The sequence below is a fragment of the Idiotropiscis lumnitzeri genome, chromosome 3 (genome assembly GCF_059441095.1).
Source record: "Idiotropiscis lumnitzeri isolate Australia: NSW breed Sydney's pygmy pipehorse chromosome 3, RoL_Ilum_1.0, whole genome shotgun sequence".
In the NCBI taxonomy this organism is placed as follows: domain Eukaryota; kingdom Metazoa; phylum Chordata; class Actinopteri; order Syngnathiformes; family Syngnathidae; genus Idiotropiscis; species Idiotropiscis lumnitzeri.
The window spans coordinates 22,559,314-22,575,326 of record NC_142393.1 but is presented as its reverse complement, the minus strand read 5'-3'; the positions used below and the strand labels follow the sequence as shown (position 1 = coordinate 22,575,326).

The window sequence follows — 16,013 nt, the reverse complement described above, 5'->3', positions numbered from 1 at the left end:
TAATATCTTGTAATTGATGCAAAATCTCCAAATATGAAGTATATTTAATTCAGAGACTGTTCTAATAGTTTTCTTGGATTCTTGAATACAATCTAAATGGAGACATCTTAACAGGCATTTTTCTTCGAAACATTTCCCAAAACTGCCCACAAGCGCCACACTCTAGCAGTGTTGGTTTGCAAGGCCCAGTGGTAACATCAACTATATATATGTATATATATATATATATATATATATACATATATATATATATATATACTTCAAAAATAATTTGCATACTTTACCAATATTGTGCCATATTAGCTGCACATCTTTAGCACGTCTCAGAACAAAACACCGCATTCAAGTTCCCACTGGGCCTTGCAAACCAACACTGCTGGAGTGTGTCGCTTGCGGGCAGTTTTGAAAAATGTTTTGAAGAAAAATGCCTGTAAAGTTGTCTCCATTTATATCGTATTATAGAATCAAAGAAAGCTATTACAACAGTCTTTGAATTAAATGTACTTCATATTTGGTGATTTTGCATCAATTCCAAGATATTGTTCAAGTAAATATCTGTAACAGGCTTTGCAAAAAATAGTACTTGAAAAATGTGATTAATCGCGATTAATCATGGAATTTTTTTGTGATTAATTAGTTTAAAAAATTAATTGATTTGACTCTTGTTCGATCGATGACAATGTTCAATTACAATAAATCATAAAAGGCAATTGGCTATTTTGTTTTTGGTGGTGTTTTTTTTATTTGTTTCTCCACAGATTATAATTGAATTTAATTTTAATGGAAGAGGTTATTTAGTAATTAAATTTGGAATTTTCTGGGAATTAATCATGAGGATTTTATGTTCTTTTTTTCAAAGAAAGAGATGCAGCAAATAATTGAATCTACATTAATTTCATTCTATTTTCAATGATTGTGAACCAAGTAACTGTCATATTGATTTCACATATCTGGGAATCGTCAAAAATATCAATAAAATGCAGTTTCATGTAAAATGGTATCAACATTTATTTTTGGGGTGTGGTCTGTGTGCACACGCGTCACATCACAAATGGGTTGCGTTCACGTTAGAAGTCTTTTTTATCATGTGAACGAGTACATAAAAAGATCGGATTTAACAAAAAAAAAAAAACCTGAATTGGGCACCATGCGCTGCAATGTGAAAGTTGCCTACTGCGTGGTATGAGTATAACTACAAAAGTACACTTTTCTACCATACAAACAATATAGTATATAATCTTAGTATGATACATGCTATACAAATTTGACAGCCACAACATTGATATTTGATTCAGTTGTACTGACGCCTCGATTGACAGTTGCTGTAGCTGTACACTCACCAGATATGCCAACTTCCTCGCTCCCCATTCTCCATGCTTGCTCCTTTTTATACCGCAATTATATTGTTCTATTGTCTACATTGTTTTTATTTCACCACGCTGTGTGTCCGTAAGAAGTAAAAAAAGCAACACTACAAGGTAGTTGCATGAATAGCCAGCTGAAGCTCGCTGCTAGCTAGCTAGCGACTCGAGTCTTGACCTCAGACTACCCGCAAGAGGTGTGGTGAGAGACGCACGTGCGCACAGCCAAGCGGAACATTTTGGGACCGCGGTTGACTCTCAGTTTTGCAAAGAGTTTTGATATGGTACGATTTGCAAATTTTGTCTCCCAAACTGGGATGAAAAAAACACTCATTTCGTGCTTTGTTATATATTATAAAATTTACACATTTTCTAATTAAACCAATGGTAATAAAGCACTTCACAGAACTATGAAGTATAATTAATTTTACAAATGAGAAATAAAGGATTATAGTTGTTCAGGTTACTGTAAAAAGAAGTTTGTAAACAAGAAATGCTGCAATATTTGTCTTTATTAAATGTGACGCTTGGATATTTCAACAAGAATCATAGAAATTGATGCACAACATTTGCTTTCAGGCCCACACAAAATGCATGTGATCTGACTGGCCAGATATGGGCACCAGGCCAGAGTTTAACACCTGAGCCGTATAGTAAAGCAAAGTAACATGATACATTTTATTGATATTTTTTTTTACATGAGGAGAAACAAATAGAAGCGAGGCAGGCTTGGGAAGGATGTTGTCCGAAAGAAACGGGCCCGCATGTGAGGTGCTGCAGGGTCACCTTTAGCCACGCAGCTTGTGCCCAGAGCGTAGGGGGTGTCTACACCGGGAAGCTCAACAGGCTGAACTGATTTCCTGTGCGGGGTCACACTTCGGACATACTTGGAAGATATGACGGGGAACATGGAGGAGGTTGGGCTTTGCCATACATTTGCCGATTTTGTCAAGTTGATGATTTCTTTTTGTTTTTTTTGGTGCAGCATTCATGCTTGAAAGTGTTGCCAAATTCTGACCTCTTAAGAGTGCAACATTTTTTAAAGGCACTAATAACTTTAATCCCTTCTACAATAGTGTCAAAATGAGCAAATAATTTCCACTTCGATTTTGCTTTTGAGAAGAAATTAACCTGGTGGAAGACGGCATTGCCAATGTTTCGGTGCCCATTTATTCTGTATGTTACAAGACAGTGAGAAAACAGTGTAAGGGATCCATGCCATTTAATGTAAGTTAAACCATAAAAGAAAGAAATAAAATCCCAGAATTGGAAAAAGTGAGTGGGCCAAATCCTAAAAATCAGCAACTGGACAGAAAAATAAAATCTGAGATTTTATTTGAAAGCAAATTCTTCCAGCCACAAAGTGTTTGAGTAGTTGTGTGATATAACAGTCCGACTTTAAGGTTCTTATTTGAAGCCGTTAGTCATTAACCCCACATCATTTTGTTGCCCTTTTGCCTGAAGATCTTTGATATGAACGCCGATGGATTCCCAAATTGAATCAAATGGGGCTTACCGGGCTTCTCAGCCCAAATGGACCTCCTGTTTACACACTTGTCCATCAGCTGAGTGGTGGCGTACGGCCTCACGTATCCGGTGAGATATGTTGAGACGTCTGCGAGAGCAACCGTGCCGAGGCCTCGGTAAGTGCGCCGTGTTTGGACAAACTTTGTCCAGATTGCAGATAATATGTCAGAAAATCAGTCGGCTTTTATGTGGTAAGCTTGTTGTGTATCTTCAGGCCAAGATGCAAAGTAAAATGGCTTTTATTGTTATTATTATTTTGAATTTAAACATGCCCCTCAACTTTAGGCCTTTGAGTGAAAAATATTTGGACCAAGAAAAATCAATCAGGAGGAGGAATAGTATCGCCTATAAATGAAGGAAAATATGATCAGCAGTAAAATGTTTCCTTTAGTTGTTTATTGTGCACAGCAACTGGTTAAAAATGTTATTTCTAGGAAATAAAACTCATGTGGTTTATGATTATCATGACTCTTATTATGACCATGTTATTTTTCACAATCATTTAATTGGTTCTTTAAGTTCAAGTGTTAAGTTAGTCTCATTTCTTCTTTATTAAAAGTGTAAAAGTTTTGTTTTGAGGAATATTTGCAAATTATTGTTTGTTAAATGTGCTTTGTGTTTGCAATCAAGAAGGAAAACGTGCTTATTTGATGCTGGGGTGGGGTTAGTAAAATAGTAATATTGTTGACTTACAAGGTTCTTTGACAAACAAGGCCAAGCAGACACTTATACAATAAGAACGGGTGATTGAGCAAAATGAATAAAAAAAGGACAACATGAAACATTAAAATATCTTGAATGGTTCCCTTGAAAGGTGACGTGAAGATAAAAGGTATTATGAATAAGAATAACAGAGGAATCAGAAAATCGTGGATCGAATCATAAAATTTTGGGGATGAGAAATTGAGTTCGTAAATTGTCACGATTGAAAGAGTTGAACAGTTTGCAGATTAAATTGGAAAGATGGCTGGGAACCTTTCCGTTGTTTTGTTGAACATCTCATTCATTTAAAGTGTCTTTGGGGAAATGTGTGATTGTACAAAAATGGTCATTGCATTTGTTGAATTAATCTTGTGAATGGTTTGAAAAGGTGGGGAAACGTGGAGGGAGATAAAAACAGACCAGAGCTTTTATTTTGGGGAGTGCAGAAAGACATGCGAACGCTCGACAGCATTTTTTTTTCGATAAACACACGATTCACCTGGATATGATAATGTGTTTGAAAAGAGGCCCGTGTAGTCAAACATGACTGTTGTTCGGTCCCATTTTGGAGACCGTGGCCATCACGTCATCTGAAGTGGGAATTAAATGCCAAATTGGAGAGACAGAACGCACGTGTGATTGAATATTTAGTGCATTATATCATACGTGTGCACGCGCACACACAAACACACACAGTTTCACGGCTTTTAGTGTGTGATCACTTAAATCCCACCCACCCACTTACTCAAAGTTTTTGGGAAAAAAAAAAGAGGAACTTGCTCTGGCGTCCTCAGCCTCCCCGCGAGCGAGCAGTCGTTGGATGCAAGATGGAGACAGAGCCGTGTTTGTCTTTCAGGCGGACGCCGCCAACTTCTACGGCCCCGACCCTGAGCAGCTCCCCGTCGCAGGGCTCCTTCCTGCCGTGCAACGAGCTGCGCAAAAGCGGCGCTTCACACCGCCCCGGTGCTGCGGTGCGCGGCGGGGGGGACGCGTACTCTGCAACCGCCGTGCTGCACCGCAACTTCGGAGACTTCTCGCCGAATCCCCCCGACTCGCCGCCGGAGAAACACGGCAAGTTCTTGGAGAGCTTAAATCAGGAGCACAAGGCCAGCGCTATAAGCGGCAAGGCCCCCTTCTACAACCAAAGTAAGTTGGCATTATTGAGTCGTATTCCTTTTTTCCCCATTCTCATCGCAATAGCTTGGAAATCATGCTTACAAACTTTAAAAAAAAAAACATTTTCACCCAGGTGAGATAAGATGTCATTCTAAACCTGGTAATGCAGTATATTTTTTTTGGGAAGCATCCACAACTCCTTCAATTCTGAAGCAACAGCAATGTCCAAATTAATGTACAATTAAAGTACGCCACTGGTTCAGACAGTTTAGTTTTTGGGAAAGTGAATGGGAATAAGAGAACCTGCAAAAGTCAATTAAGGTTTCACAATGTATCTAATTTTTTTAATGCACAAAATGAGTTTTTTCTTCTTCTGTCTCCATCATGCACAAGCTGCAGATGAACATGAGAGCTTGCATAAAAGTCAAATGAGTTCATCTAAATTATAAATAATAAAGCCACAAAAGGAGACATTTTACTTCTGTCTGCACCGAGGACATATTTCGGATAAACAAGAAAACTTTCAAACCAATTCAATAAGGCCCCAAAGTGAGATTTCACTTCTATGTCTCCAAATCTCGTTGCACACTTGAGTACAATGACAATAAAGGGATTTCTATTCTATTCTATTAAGCACAAACTGAGTTTGAACAGGACAACTTGTACAAAAGCTTAATCAATTAATTATTCTAAATTGGTAATTTGACATAATAAGACACATGACTTGTATGTCTTCATTGAACACAAACTGAGGACAGACTGGACAACTTTATAAAAGACAAAACGATTTCAAGAAAACCACAATGTGAGACGTTTCCCTTCTACATCAACAATTATAAGATGAACAGGACAACTTGTAAAAAAATAAAATACAAATTAAATTGTCCCACAAAATTAGACATTTCACTTAACCAGCTGGGGAAGAACAGAACCCGTGTCAGAAATTACAAAGGACTTGACTACTCGTACTGTCGTTTTTGTTCCCTTTTATCTGTAATTGACATTTTAGAATGTGTACCATATCGAAAATCAGTGCAAACACGTTTTAAGGATAAAATGCTGCTGGAATGATCGTTAAATTTTCCACTTTACAATTTGACTTTGTTTACTGGTTAAATCTCAAATTGAATCTTGTAATATGTTGGCGTTGTTTTTTTTTTTTTAACCTTGCAATAAATTTCAATTTATACTCATCATGTTAAAACCTTATTCTCATCCATCCATCCATTATCTGTATCGCTTCTCATCATAAGGGTCGCGGGGCATGCTGGAGCCTATCTTCAGGCAGTAGAAGTAGCTATCTTCAGGGCGCACCCTGAACTGGTTGCCAGCCAATCGCAGCCTTATTTTCATAATGTCCTTATTTTGTGTGGTTCTTATATGTATGCTGTACGGAACTGAGAAAAAAGGCTTATTTGTCTTACAAATGGATCATAACCCCCACATAGTTCCCTCAACAGAAATTAAAGACATTAAATGTTCCATTTTTTGAAAAATACAAATTTCTCTCATCATTTTATTGCTTATTTTCCAATTACTGTGTGTTTTTTGCATTCGACAAAATTAGTCACATCAGCTATAAATATGTGTATCGAAGCCGGATCACACTAATGCAAGGTATTTCGTCGAAATGTATAGCTATAATTTCATAACATTTAGTCTGATGTGTGTGTACACAAAGGAAATAATGTCCTCCGGTGTTGCCGTTTGTACTTATCGCTCACAATAATATACAACAATGTTATTCAATTCACTGGCAATGCAAGCAAATGACTCCTCCCCACCCTGTATTTACGGTAGTCAAAATAAGTGTCTCCTGTATCACAATGTTTTAATAAGACATTGTGTATTTGTCCATTCCAAAAACATTTATTCACACGTTGGAAAATTCTGACTTGTAGTACGTGCTCCTAATGGTCTAACGTTTGGCCAAGGTTGCTTTGCCTCATCTGTACAACTATGCATGCGGAAAAAAGCGTGAGGGAGTTGGAGGGGATGCCGCATTACTTTATGGCAACAAAGATATGGACCAGTCGAGCTTTCATTTACTTAGGTTTGCGTTTACAACCTGTACATAGACAGGGGGGGGGGAAGCACTTCTGTATGTTCTGTAAGGAAGAAAAATGGTCGGGAAAACAAAAAAAACAAGTAAAATTTATTGGCTGTTCATTCATTTGTTTCAATAAGTGAAGATGGGAAATATTTTTTGTGGAAAAAGAAAATATGACATTTTGCTGTTCCTTTCAGGCTATAAGAGTGTATGTTCTGAACTACTCTGTTTTGACAAGAGTTCATGGGCCTCCTGTCTTGTTTGCTCGTATGTTATTATCTTTTGTCACCAAAAAATAGCTTCTTTTTTTTAACTAATTAAATTCTTTAAAATAGTATTCCTGAAAAAAGATAATAAAACACAATTCCTCGCTGGGAAAAAAACAGCAAGACAGAAGAACTAACAAAAAAAGTTATTAAAAAAATTGATATGACTAAATATAAATAAATAAATAAAACTTTAAATACGTTTTGATAGTTTTCATCCATCATACTGTTGTATTTTACAGTACCGGTAAATGTATGCTGCTATCAGTTGGCTACTTCGAGGAGAAAACTGTAAATGTAATTTCACAAGACTTTTTTTTTTTTCAAAAGTATCTCATGTTTAATGTGTCAACCAAAAGTGTCCTCTTTCTCAGAGTGTCTTGTGCACTTTTCTTCCACAGTGTTTCACATAACTGTCCCATGATAAGTGATGCTATGAAGAGCTACGATATACATCGTAAGAAAACTTGGTCAGCTTCCAAATAAATAAATTCCCCTTTTTTTTTTTTTTTAAATGAACATTTCACGATGACCGCAGTAGTGCAGGTGAGATGTGTCCAATTATTGTTGTCATTGTTGCCCAGCTAAATGGTTGAGGAAAACACATTGGCTCAATGGAAGGGGAATATTTATGTTGTGAAACGCGACATGAAGTTGGAAATGAAGGCTGCGACCAAATTGAATTAAGAGGCAAACTCGAGTTGAGGACAGCCTGCAGATAAATGCAGGCGGGTTTTGTTTTGCAGCTCAGGGAAATGAATTTGTTTCATGTGGTAAGGCAGAAAATACTGCAACACAAAATTGCGATCGTGCAAGATAGGGTTTTAAGATACAAAAAAAAATAATTAATTTCCCCCTTTTGCTGATAGAAAAAGCAAATGACAATTGACAACTTTTTTTCTTTTTTTGTTCCCTATCTGGAATTTTCTTTTTTTTTTTTCCTTCATTTTTTTTTGGGGGGGGGGGGCTTTTTTCCCCTCACCATTCCCAGCAACTTACATCAACTTTTACAGAAATAATGGATTTTACAATTAAAAGAGATTTGAAAATAAGTGTGTCATCAAAGATGTCATTTTTCTCCAAACATGTATCCAAAAACGTGACTTTAATCATTAAACGTTTGAAATGTACAACATTTTACCATCCTAAAATGAGCCGTCAAACCTCGGGCTCATCTTTTGTGGTTATCGATGAATCGCCCGGGCATATCACAATATTGTTTAGTTTTCTCTCAAGATAAAGTATCTACATTATTATTAACTCAACCAAAAATAATGTTTATATTTAATTATCGAGGGGCGGATGGGCTAAAACTCTTTGGGTGCATGTCGTATTAACACAAACAAACGTCCGATCGTGCTGCATGTCCAGAAACATTTCATTTTTTTTCAAACAGCATCAATTGCAACTAAAGTTCTCCGTAAATCAGATCAATTTTCCACTCTTCTCCAAATCAAAACACAATGCAAGGAACACGGTCAAAAAAAATGATATGCCTCTGCCAAGTCACACACCTGTCACTCATTACTTGGAGCTTTAACCTTTTCTGGGGCATATGCACCAACATGTTTAAGAATCTAAGAATTGCATTTCAAAAAAGAAAAAATTGAATATAGCTACAACAATTATTTCTGATGATGTATTGCATATCGAACGAGCTTTCAGGTTTTCATCCATATTCTAAGCCGCTTCTCCTCACGAGGGTGGCGGGCGTGATGGAGCCTATCCCTGCTGTCAGCGGGGGACACCCTCAACTGGTTGCCAACCAATTGCAGGGCACACAAAGACAAACAATCATCCTTACAATCACACCTAGGGACAATTTAGAGGGGGTCAATCAACCTAATATTGTGTTGCCATTGCTATCATCTCCAAAATTGTGACCTTGCAATCGTTTCACAGTTCCTTTGTGATTCCGATCCCCTGCTAGGTACGTATCATCCAATGAGATCTAATATCAAATTCATTGCTTTTGCGCTAACAATACCATCCATTAATCAGGCGTCTCAAACTAGTGGCCTGCAGCCTGCATGATGATATTTTGCAGCACCTTACAACATTAATTTCTGTTCTTTTTTTTATTATTGTAAAACAACAAGTTACTGTGAGAAAGAAAAATAAACAAACCAAAATCTATGAATGCTGTGAATAGAATTCAGAGATATCCAATCAAGGTGTTGTGTCAAACTAGGGTGACATGAGAGATCATCAGCGGTGTGGTTGCAAAGGGTCCAATTTCACAAAATTTGCGTGAAAATGAGCGTTCATCAATTACAATTGCTAGCGGCTTCTAGTGACAGGCAGAACAATGAAATGCTCTTTTATGAGTTGCCATTGTCACAGTTGAATCAGTTACGGCCGTATAAGAGGTCCAGATTTTATATTTAGTCCCCATTTTTTTACTAAAATGAGATGAGATCCAATTATAGTATTCATACTATTTGTGCCATTTTTGTTTGCCGGTGTATAGTGAGATTTCTTTCTTTTTTATGTAAAATGTGCAACTTGACTTAAACATTACGTAGATGAGGAGGTGGGGAGATGACATTTATGCGTTTGAAAAACTAATGAATGCAAATTGTAATGATAGTGGGCTTAATAATAGCAATATTTATTAAGTTATGCTGTTGATTATATAATAGAGTAAAATAAAAAGGTGCACAAATGTTTGACAAAAAAACCACACAAAATAATGAGTTTTGTTTTTGGTTTGTTTTTTGCACGCCTCAGTCCGTGAGAAAGGCGCTCTCAAAAGCCTGGGCTACTCCAGCTTGGGCGCCGACTGCTTCGGCAAGCTGAAGGAGGCGGGTGGCGGGCTGTCCGCCGGCGACTCCATCGCTGACTCCATCGACCTGTCGGGCAAGAACAAGAAGCGGCGCAATCGCACCACATTCAGCACATTCCAACTGGAGGAGCTGGAGAAGGTCTTTCAGAAGACGCACTACCCGGACGTCTACGCTCGCGAACAGCTGGCCCTGAGGACCGAACTCACGGAGGCCCGAGTACAGGTGTGTTCCATTTTTGAAAAAAAACAACAAAAAAAACAGACATGTTTTTCATACATAAAACTCTTTAAGTCTTGTATTTCACTTTCTAGAGGCAAACCGAGGATTTTATTTCCTGGGATTTCATTCATTTCACCAGATACCAAACAAGCTTTAAAAGCAGGAAAATATATTTTTCTTCACAGCTAATGTATAAATATCTGCCTAAAAAAAATTCAAATAGTCAACACAATTCTGAACAAATTAATTATGTTAAATTTTTCTTAAATTGACTCTTTAATTGGCACCGCTGGGCTGGCCGATGTGTTTGTTGTCCACGAGTAAGGCCGCAACTTCTCCATCTTTCTCAGGTTTTTTTCTCCGTCAAGGGAGCATGTTCCTCGGGTCAGACGTTTCCAACATGGATAAATGACTCCTTTCCGACATATAAATGAGCCTCTTGTCTTTGGCAGTGTTCAGTGCCATCGACTCTGTGATTGCCTACAACCGGCTTCCTTTCTTGTCAGACAGAAAACAATGTGGAAATGATTCTGCTGTCTTCTTTTTCAGTATATTCTTTTTATCAGAATTAAAACCCATAAGCAATTTTTTTTAATTACTTATTGCAATTAGAAAAGCCCATAATTTGTCAGTACTCACTGTGATTTCGTAAACTTTATCCACTCTGTTTGCAGTCATGTTGTTAGTTGTAAGCAGTGCAAGTCAGCAGAGACACGATTTGAACTGCTTTAAAAAGGAAACGATTTGAACAAGAAAATTGTCCTGATTAACGCAATAATTGAATAATTCAGGCCTGGGGCCACGATGGCACTGTCGAGCCACCACGTACCTTACAGAACCTGGCCCCTGTGGGCCAGTAGACATTGCATAAGTATGATGATGAAATCAACACATTCTTGCTTTTTTATATGCAAAACAACTTGACTACACAGAAATAATATCTTCTTAAAGTCCTAAATGAATCCGTATAAAGAAGTCACTGAAACATGTCATCTTACCCCATGAATATATGGGCCAGTACTGATTCTGAAAGTCCCACCACCGCATGGTTGATTGTGGCCCAAAAGGGCCGCCACTCTAAAAGGCTTAATGTCTTTGTCATGGCTTTAAAATCATAATTGCCCAGCCCAAGCACACAGGGAAAAGGAAAACCACATTCAATGACTACATTTACACACACAAAGGAATCAGGTTACGCACATTGTTTGATCCGTCCGCCTTTTCACACAATCCCACATTGTTTATGGATCTTGGTTGAATTTGGTCACTACTAGCTAACTGGTGATGGTGATGACTTTACAACTCTTTACAGCTTGCACAAAGTTTTTAATCAAATGAGATCTGCCATGGTTAAGAAGCAATCCATCCAGCCATTGATTCCACCGCATATCTTGTTAAGGGTCGCGTGATGCTGGAGCGTATCCCGGCAGACTTTAGGCAAGACGAACACTACGACCTGAAATGGTCGTCAGTCAGTCAGTTGCAGGGGCACATACAGAGACCGGCAAACCGTCAGACTTGCATTCGTATCGTCACTGAGTGGGAAGTGAATCCACATCGACTGCACCCATCTCAGTGGAATGAACTACTACATCATCAGTATCTAGTCCTAGAACGAACATAGTGTAATTATGCTTCGATAGTGTACAATTTTTTTTATTTATGAATAATAACTCCGAATGGGACTTCTATTGCACATGACCTTGAGAGAAATTAGAAGCATTAAAATACTAAAATGGAAATGTGCTAATAATAGTTGCAGATTCTATGGTCCCATTTGAACAACGACTGCAAATTGAGAGGTACAAATGATTATTTTAAATAAGATGTATGTTAATATGCATAATATTGATTGTACATATACCGGTAGGTTTGGTTTCAGAACCGTAGAGCCAAGTGGAGGAAGCGGGAACGCTATGGGAAGATTCAGGAAGTCCGCAACCACTTCACCTCTGCCTATGATATTTCCCTCCTCCCACGCCATGACACCTACCAGGTACGGTTCAAATCATCTGATTCATCTTGTTGAGTTTTTCAATCATTTAAACGTTAGCCTGAGAAAATGCACCAGCATGATAAACGGACATGCTGTACTGTGGGTAACCCGATAATGACGTTCTACACATTACACCCGCACATCCCAACAAACACCTGCAATGTCTAAACTACAGCCAAAGCATAAACTCAACAAAAATGTTGGTAAGTAAACTTTAGTTATATTGCACAGGTCATTGAATTCAAAGTGCTTTGCAATATCGTGCGCATACAGAAATGGCAAAAATAAGAAAACAAAAATGAACAAATCAAGAAATGATAAAACTTGGTTGCTAATTTGTCAGTGCACATACAGACAAACAATGAATTGGTCACCTGCCAATCAACCAGTTGCAAATACCGTATGGACCAGAGGTCAGCAACCTTTTTGAAACAGTGAGCTACTTGTGCACTGATTAATGTGAATGGCGACAGATGAAACCTGATGGTCATAAAAAAACGCGGGGAGACGGGATGGGCAAACTTGGCTGGCCATGATTGCCTTGGATGCAGAGCAAGATCTTTCAAATGTCAAAACGCTTGCAACGGAAGCCACGTTGCAGATGAGAAAACTAGACGGCCCAAGTGCAGATATAGAATGGCGTCAATGTAACAATACCGGACACTTATGTTCAATAGTCATTATGGTGCTCCGTGTTTCCTGTGTGCGCAACTTGGCCATGTGGGGACGGGATAATACAGACATGGGGATATACTGAACAAGGACACAGAGGTGACGTCACACCTCCTCACCAGTAATAATAGTTGTACTTTGCCAAGAATAAAGCATATATGGCGTTTACTGTTATATCTTCTGTCTACATGAGTTGCTCCAACATTTGTGTTCAATTATCTATTACTTAATGCAAGTGTAATAACACAGCTTATGCTATTCATGAGCACACTCTATGGCATGTACATGTTTGCATTAAACGATTGGACTTAAAGGCTAGGTGTGTGTGTGTGTGCGCATGTGTGTGTGCGTCTGATACCCAGATGCAGGGCAATCTGTGGCCGGCGGCTTCAGGAGTCGTCGGTGGTGCATCAGCTCCTGGCTGTGTCCTTGGACCCGAATCCTTACCCTCCTCCTGCATGGGTGCTTACACTCACCCACACAGCAACCTGCAGGGCTTCATGGGCATCCCCTCGTCCCCCAGCCACACCCACCACCACCACCACGCTTCACACCATCCGGCCATCAACGGCCTGTACTCCCTCCACAGCTTCCCCAGCGTGGAGGCTCCGGATAACGACTACAAGCCGACGGGCCTGATGGCACTGCGAATGAAAGCCAAAGAGCCAGGCAGCCTTCTCTCGTGGCCGACCTGACGGCCATGTTGCCTGTCAACTTCCCCACCGCCCCCACATCCTCCCCGCAGAATCAGGCCACTGACGGAGCCTTAAAATATTACATTCCTGCCGTGTATAAAGTGAACCGCTGATATTCGCAGGGGTTAGGGACTAAGCCCCGCAGCAAATAGTGAAACTCAAAGATTAATTGGATATCAGTACAAAACACTTTTATGTGATTTCAAACTCATCAGCAATCAAAACACGCTTTTTTTTTGTAGGAGAAATGCAACAAAAGTACTGGTGTGTATGTGGCTAATTCACAGCCTGTAAAAATACCAGGCGCTAAGGTTCTGTTAGCCATCGAATTACATTTTTGACTTTGTGAGACATATATGTACCAGGGAAGGGCGCTTTTGCCTACTACTACTATGTTGAAATCGGTTTACACGAAGCCCAGAAAAATATGCTAATTTTCAGCAAATACATAATAGTGAGGTTCCAGAGAAAAATCGAAATTAGATACATTTTCAATTATGGTATTTCCACTGTATACTGTCCACACAGTTGCAAGCGTACACACCCCTCTTAATGTTTCACTTGGAGACATCTCGGTTGAAAAATCATGAAGGCAAATCAAAGCATGAGTTGGACTTGGATCCCAAAAAAATAGAATCTTAATAAATGTTTCTGATTCATTGCAGTTATCACATTAATGAGACCAAAGGACATGGTAGCAACGGCTTTAATTATTATTGTTTTATTTCTTGTTTGATGTATGTGGTGCATTATAGCATGACCCAAAATAAAGGCTTGGTCTGTCTACATCAGCTGCCTTGTGTTGAATAGATGTAGAAAAAAATAACAGAGCGTATTGTTTGTACAATTAGTGATAAAACAGCAAACAGTTAACCCTTCATCTTCCTCCAAATATACTCTACAATATCATTCGATATTTCGCTAATAATGACAAACATAATTGTAAATACTGTACATTGTACTCACAAATCCAGGTTGTCTGAGTATTTCTTGAAAAGTCTGCTTTGAAAATTCATTCGTAACTGTGTGTGAAATTCGGCCTCCTCTTTCACCCATTGTGCACATTCGCTAGACTGTTAAGCGCAACCAATCAGTGGATGGAAAAACACCCACAACACCCCAAACCAGCGTGAAACCAAGAGTGGTGAATCGGAAATCAGATTTTTTTTTCTTTTTTTAATGCTTTCGCAATGGGTCATGTGTAATGGCCAAGCACTCTGGATTGTGAAGGCAGTATTACATTTGTATGGAAACATGTGGATTCGGAAAAAGTCTTATTGGACAAAAAACATCAAACATACACACTCAGTTGGGCAGCCATGACACATGCTATGAAATAACTGTTAGAAACAAATGAATAGAATTTCATCTATTTTATAAATTGCGTCGTCTAATGGTGTTTAGGTCCAGCTGAGAGGGCCTCGCTGGCCCGGAATCCACACCACCGGTGCCTAGCCTGCTTTAGAAACTAAATTTGTGGTTAGGTATTTACTTATTGGATAGCTGTTAGTGACATGAAAGGGCTTGATGGCGTCCATGATGGCAGCGTGCGTTAGCAGCCACTTTCCCCAGTTACACTAACATGTGTTTCCAATAGAAATGCTCTTCCGCATACACGCCGCTTCAAATTGCAGCCCGTGGGCCCTGGCTGGGGGAGCAGGACGGCAGCTCTTAACTGCAGCTACGTTAGACCCCACGGCCCCTCAGCCCCTTCTGATTAAATCCGAGATTGAGTGGAGGAGATAAGAAGACTTGTCAGTAGGGATAAGGGATTGAAGAGATGGCCATCTGAAAAAAAAGCTAAAGAATGGTGGCGTGAGTCTGGTTTATTTTGACACAGGATTCTCGGAAAAGCCAACATGATGTGTCTTTAAATAACAATAAATAATGTGCTTAATTTCTCCACTCAACAGTATTTATAAAGAACTTTAAGACAACCAATGCTGTTTACAAAGTGCTTTACAAAAGTAAGTCATACAACAATAAATGATACAATTAATACTGAAGACAGTAAAAAACACAAAAACAGTCAAACCAAAACCAAGTCTGATGCAGTGTAAAAAGCCCCAAAATTATAATAACAATTTGTTTTAACACATGATTTAAAGACGGGAAGCAAGTGGACTTGCCCGACATTTAGCAGGAGGTTGAGACCATGTAAGATTTGTAAACGAAAAATAGAATCTTAAAAAAAAATTGTCAGTCCAATTTAAAATCACTGTCTAGTTTTAGACCCAAGTTTGAGACTGGTGGCTTCAAATAAGGAGCTTGGGAGCCCAAGTCAGCAGGAATAGCAAGTACAAGGGACACCAGGTCCAAACATCATATCTGTTTTGTTTTCATTTAAATTCAAGAAATTAAGTGCCATCCAGGACATGACTTCCTCCAGACAGTACCAAAGTGCCCTCAATGGAAAAGTGACTTTTTTGCTCAACCGGACATCAATCTGACAGTCATACGCATAGCAGTGGAAGGAAATACAGTGTTTCCTTAAGATGGAACCCAAAGGGCAGCAGAGACAATGAAAAGAGCCAAGGGAAGCAGTGTGGGACTCAGAACAACTAAGGCGAACACAAAAAGTTCTGTCAGCCAAAAAGGACGTAAACCACTCAATGGCGCTACC

The 16,013-nt window shown here is 39.0% G+C and overlaps 1 protein-coding gene across 1 annotated transcript; it reads left to right on the top strand.

The window, feature by feature from the left end:
* Positions 1-4,335: 4,335 nt before the first annotated feature.
* alx3 (ALX homeobox 3) lies at positions 4,336-14,086 on the top strand. The gene is made up of 4 exons (XM_088291479.1): positions 4,336-4,736; positions 9,753-10,030; positions 11,898-12,023; positions 13,058-14,086. Exons 1-4 carry the CDS (start codon positions 4,418-4,420, stop codon positions 13,388-13,390), a joined length of 1,056 nt encoding a protein of 351 aa, XP_088147605.1. The 5' UTR covers positions 4,336-4,417; the 3' UTR covers positions 13,391-14,086.
* Positions 14,087-16,013: the final 1,927 nt, after the last annotated feature.

What these genes read in the sequence shown, in the direction of transcription:
- alx3 (XM_088291479.1), top strand. Translation starts at nt 4,418, where the DNA reads ATGGAGACAGAGCCGTGTTTGTCTTTCAGGCGGACGCCGCCAACTTCT. An exon ending in TCACGGAGGCCCGAGTACAG is followed by an intron (nt 10,031 to 11,897) that starts GTGTGTTCCATT and finishes ATATACCGGTAG; the next exon opens with GTTTGGTTTCAGAACCGTAG. An exon ending in CACGCCATGACACCTACCAG is followed by an intron (nt 12,024 to 13,057) that starts GTACGGTTCAAA and finishes TCTGATACCCAG; the next exon opens with ATGCAGGGCAATCTGTGGCC.